The sequence below is a fragment of the Acanthisitta chloris genome, unplaced genomic scaffold (assembly GCF_000695815.1).
Source record: "Acanthisitta chloris isolate BGI_N310 unplaced genomic scaffold, ASM69581v1 scaffold4895, whole genome shotgun sequence".
Taxonomy (NCBI): Eukaryota; Metazoa; Chordata; class Aves; order Passeriformes; family Acanthisittidae; genus Acanthisitta; species Acanthisitta chloris.
Genome location: NW_008671964.1, coordinates 1 through 5,389, shown reverse-complemented (window position 1 = coordinate 5,389; position 5,389 = coordinate 1). Strand labels below are relative to the sequence as shown.

At 44.3% G+C, this 5,389-nt stretch overlaps 1 protein-coding gene across 1 annotated transcript in view; it reads right to left on the bottom strand.

The window, feature by feature from the left end:
- The window catches only part of LOC103801875 (protein kinase C eta type-like), a gene marked incomplete at both ends in the record, with an annotated part of 59,542 nt that extends 54,157 nt beyond the window's left edge, over positions 1 to 5,385 (bottom strand). Inside the window, one exon of the mRNA XM_009074311.1 lies at positions 5,161 to 5,385. Coding sequence (XP_009072559.1) covers positions 5,161 to 5,385 — 225 coding nt within the window. The remainder of the gene's footprint in view (positions 1 to 5,160) is intronic.
- Positions 5,386 to 5,389: the final 4 nt, after the last annotated feature.

Sequence of the window (5,389 nt, the reverse complement as noted above, 5' to 3'; positions counted from 1 at the left end):
ACAGTTCAAAGCCAGGCCATGAACTCCAGTCCCACAGACCCTTACTGATTCCAGTTATTGAAAACTGGCTCTTCTCATGCTTTGATCAAATCTTTCCAGCCTAACACAATCTCAAGCAAAATGCCTGTGTTCTCCAAGGATGATCACAGTTGCCAGACAGGCTGTTCATCAGGGAGAAGTTCATGGATAAGCAAGAAAGAGTACTCCAAACTAACTCAACTTCTGATGCTGAAACAGGGCAGCAAGTGTGCAGCTCTTCATGACAGTCAGCTCTAGTCATTCTCATTTGCCTTGATCAGTACAACTGTTTTTAGCATCACATGCTCACAGATTATTTAATACCTGACAAATAGCAACAGGTTTTCCTTTATTTAGTTGTTATAGCCTTTGTTTTAGACTGAAAGACACTCTCAGGTAGCCTTGATGCACAGGACTCTGGTGGCATTTTCAAGGGTCTGTTCACAGGGCCAAAGGGCAGTTGTATGGCAAAGGAAAGCTGAAATTCTGGTAGCCTTCAAACCCATCTGACCTTCTGCAGTGGGTGTTTCTCTGCACTAGTCCCATTGAACATATTAACTGCATATTAGTAATAATAATTACAGAAACAACTTAACACTTACCAAGAAATAGGGAAGGAGCTTATTGTACTCAAGTCTAGTTTGTAATTAATGTGCAGCGTGACCTTCACACAGATCAGAGATCTGCACTATGTACATGAGAGTCATGTGCATGGAAACAGAAGTCATATGGACAGATTAATATTGCTCCTTATCTCAGCCTGCTCTTGCGCTGTGGAAGGAGACAGTTTATTCCCAGCTCTACACGCTGTGGCTCATCTCTACAGGCAGGCATAGGCTGATGCAGACACAAAATACTGCACCACAAAATCCTTTGTCAAGAGCTATAAAGTATTTTTGGCTTCCTGAAGCAAGTTTTGCCCACCTGGAGAACAATCTGCAGCCAAGCAGGAGACAAAACAAGCAGCAACCATATCGTATTTGACCTGCAGCACTCTGGCTCTCTGCCAGGGTCATGATGCTCTGGAGAAGGAGTTGCCTTCTCCTTTAACTCTTCAATTTAATGTTCAATAAAAACAATTGCATATAAGTACAATTGCATATGGGTAAAACACAATTCTTTCTGCCTTAAAAGAGGGAAAAACATCACAGGGAAGGATATAAGCAAAAGAGCTCAAGTGAAGGAATGCACGAGAATTATTTGTCTTAATCTCTTCCTGCACACATGAGCAAATGGTAACAAACTCATCAGGAAGTTGCAACTGGCTCATTAATCTTATAGCCCATCTGTTATGTGATTTCCTTCAGTGAACTCTGTTGCTACTTCAAGATCAAGGTTTGAATTTTTACTCCTTGTTAAAGTCCTAGAAATTATAACATCTCCACCCAGGGACTAAAACTTCTTACAATCGTGATTAAATAATTCCCTAGGAACAATGTCATTCAGTATCTGTAAACAGTGTTTTCCCAAGGTTAAAAATTACTTCAACTACTACATAAAACTCGTAGGAATAATCCTATGTATTGCAAACATCTCCCTTTTCAGCTGCTCTCAGTACTCCAAATTATTTGTTGTTTTGCTTACATACGGCTGCTCCTACACTGCACTCAGAGACAGGTAAAGAGGCAATTTGCCTTTTAAAGATGCATATGCTGAGTGAAAAGATCTTAGCACATGGGAGTGCAAAATTAAAAGCTTTAAAAGGCAAGTTTCAACCCTGATGCAAATCATAGCATAACAGCTTTCGGATAGCAGCCAGCTTAGTTCTCTCCTGCCTTGCACCTGGCAGGGTCATGCGCACCTGTGTAAAATGCTACCATTCAGGTTTGCACAATTTCACACCCACACAGGCAAACGCCTACCAGAGAGAACATGGCACCAGAGAGATCACTCTCGGGTTTGACTACGTTAAAGCATGCTGAAGGCAAGGTGGCATTTAATTGACAATATTAATAAAATCTACTGTGCTGCGACTTGACAAGTAAATGTAAGAAATGGGAAACAGAGAGAAGGATCTTGAAGTTCATAAGCTCTTACAGATTTGAACTGTGGAAAATTAGTCAAATGTGTTTAACAACTAATATGCAAATTAGAAAATAGTGAGACCGTGGTAATGTGTTTACTTGACAGACTTCAGAAAAGAACCGAAATGGTTGTAAGAAAAAGGGTCAGTTTCAAGGAATCTCTGGAATATGGATTTAATGCCAACCAAGAACAGAGATCTCTGTCCCAGTATCCAGTGGGATGACTCAGGTGTATAAGCACTACTGATGAGACAGCTCATGTCCATACACTTACTCATCTGCATAAGTATTCGGGGTCATAATTGCAGTGATGTACCTGCAAGTCATCTGGGAAGTACCAACGTTTACACACCAACTGCTCCTCCTTGCCTCCCGCTGACACTTCCTACAGTTCTCACGAGAGGTGGTGACCAGTGTTACAACTAATCACTTTTTTTCCAGCAGGAGAAAATCCATGTTTGTAAACAGAGCAGCATGAGCCCAAGAGCTGCTTCCGAAAACTTTCAGGCCAGAAGGTGAGCTGAGGATCTGTCCTAGGTAATCCCCAGCAGCTCGGCTCTCCAGAGGAGAGCTCAGTGAGCAGGGACAGCTCTGCCCTGCTCTGTTTGGCTTTTATCAATCCAAGGAGCATTTGGAATTTACCAATATACTGTTGTCCTTGTCTCTGAAAAGTGAACATAAACATTCTATTTCAAACCAAAATGAAAAATCATGCACAGCCAAGTGCATAATAACAAGCATAAGCCAGGTTAGACTTTGAGTAGTTAACCAATTTTCCCTTCTCTCCAATCACTCCTTCTTTGCCTGCCTGTGCTTTCGTTTTGGGGAGGAAAAAAGGGCAGTATGAAGGATTTCCAAGTGGAGGTGTTGCAGATCATCCATATTTCCTTGTGGTGTTTTGGATTGTGCCAGCAGTTCATGGGCCTTGGGTTAGTACAAATCAGCATTTCCTATCCTGATTACACAAACCCCCATGACAGCCTTGCTGGATTTATCAAGACATATTAAATTATCAGGGCAAGATGCTGTTCCCTGTCATCATGTGATCCTGTCTGCACGCTATGTGAGATGCTAACAAAGCAAATCAGAAGGGAGGGGAGAGGAGAAAGGGAACAGAAGATGAACATTTGCTCACTCCCCAGTAAATCCACCCCAGCTGTAATTTTTAGGCATGAACTGAAAAGGAAAGAGCAGCTCTTAGCCTCTGTGCACATGCCCAGATATAACATCAGTTTAGATCAGTCTAGTTAAAAAACTCATTGATTTCCCACCCCATTGCACCCATCAGCTCACAGGGACAGGAGTTCATAAAACACGTGTCTATCCTGCCCGGATTAGAAACTTTTCCCTCACCAAAGGGAGTGAGGGATGTGTTCAGAGTGAGGGACGTAATCAGAGAAGTATTTCAAGGCACAGACTGCATGTATCCTAAAACTCAGCACTCCAGGATGGACAAAATGAAAGAAACAGTGCATGAAAAGAAAGAAACATGCATGCATGCTCACCAGAGGCAATATTATGACAGATATTTTAGTAATGCAAATAAGGACACCACCTCTGCAGCAAAGCAGTCCAACCCCACATGTAGCCAGATCCAGTGTGACTGGGATTCCAGTCTCTCGAGAGGATAGGGCCTCTCTCAACACTGAAGAGGAAACACCCCCAGCAAATCAAACAAGAAGAAAAGCCTCAAAACCACAGCTTTCCATCCCGACCTCACTCCTCTGCCTTTTCCACAGGGGTCTGTTCTGTATTTAAAACTGGCTTAGCATAAATCCCAGGAGGAGTTTCTCTCCAGCACACAGGCAGCCAGGGAAGCTGGACATGCACACACTGAGCAAACCCCATGAACTCTGCTCTGGCTAGGCTGTAGGGAGCAATACCTCAGCTAAGACACTTGAGGTTAGCTGGAACCCTTCTATGCAACACAAAATCACATCAGTAACTGCCTGAGAGACCACTTTCAGTGCATGAACCTCAAGCCTATCCATAGGGCACTTAGGTACGCCATAAATTTAAAAAATAGTACCAAGATACACCCATTAATCAATCCCGTGACTGGTATTTCCCTGTAACCAGGGAAGGTGTAGCATCATACCTCAGCCACAGACACTGGCTGAGAACAGAAAGCACCAGCATTCTCCCCAGCGATAGGATCGAGATGCTTATCTGTTCTCTACACTGTCAGCTCTCCTTCCTCCACGCCTGATTTTATTGTGGTGGTTACCTGACCACACGTGATGAACAGCTTGGCCTGAAAAGGTTTATACTTATCTTAACCTTCAATTCTTAACTCTCCTGCACCTTCTCTACTCAGAATAAATGCCTTTTTTTTTTTTTTTTTTAACCTAACACTTACAAGCAAACTATTGTTTGGATCAATCCCTTCCTCCTCCTTTACAGTACTGGAAGCAAAGGCACAACTTTAGAGCCTGTACTAGTGCTCTCACCATTAGGACTAAGCCATAAATGAGGCTCTCTGGGAGGGATGCTAGTGACATTTATTGAGAAATAACCTAGAATTAGCTGTGAGTGAAACTGTGTTCACCCAGCACAGCACTGTACATAACAGACACAAGATTAGTCCTGCCATTCTGTTAAGAAGTCAAAGAAATTTGCATGCACACACCAAACAATTGTGCAAGCATGTGTCGAGCAGAGAAGAAATACATCCAACTCCAGGTATCCAAGTCTGCAAGTACATCTCTGTGTGCTAAGCAAAAGGAGGAAGGTATACCTTGGTGGGAGTTCGTAGGTGTACTTTGCAAGTTATGTATTACAAGTATGTAATGTACTTTGCAAGTTTTGTATTACTCTCGGCTAGTCTAGAAAGAGGAGAGACTTCACAGCTACAAGGGTCTGGAGCCTCAAGCGATGACAGCTGAGACTTCTTAAGGTCCCAAAACGCATCACCTGGACCAGCAGCCTAACCAAACCTAAAGCAGAGGGGCACACACAAAGGCATGGAGAAACACACCTGTGCACACGCAGGCACACACAGACACACCGGGCTGCGTGTCTGCAGCACAGGCATGCAAGGACAAGCCTCAGCTCTGAGCAGCCTTCATTCATTCGGAGAGGAGCCTGGCTCCAGCTTCTCCCGCGGGCGGCTACTCACCCAGCCCTCGAAGCTGTCGCTGGGGCCGGCCGAGCGCAGGAGGTCCTGGAAGTGCAAGGTGCAGTTGGCCACGAAGTCATCGTAGCCGATGGGGGTGTCGTGGAAGACGGAGAGCTCGAGCTGATGGCCATCGGTGACCGTGGCCGAGAACTCCTCGTTGTAGGTGGGTTTGTTGGTCTTCTGCTTGGTGCTGGTCTGCCCCACGCGCACCTGGTCCACGCTGACGGTG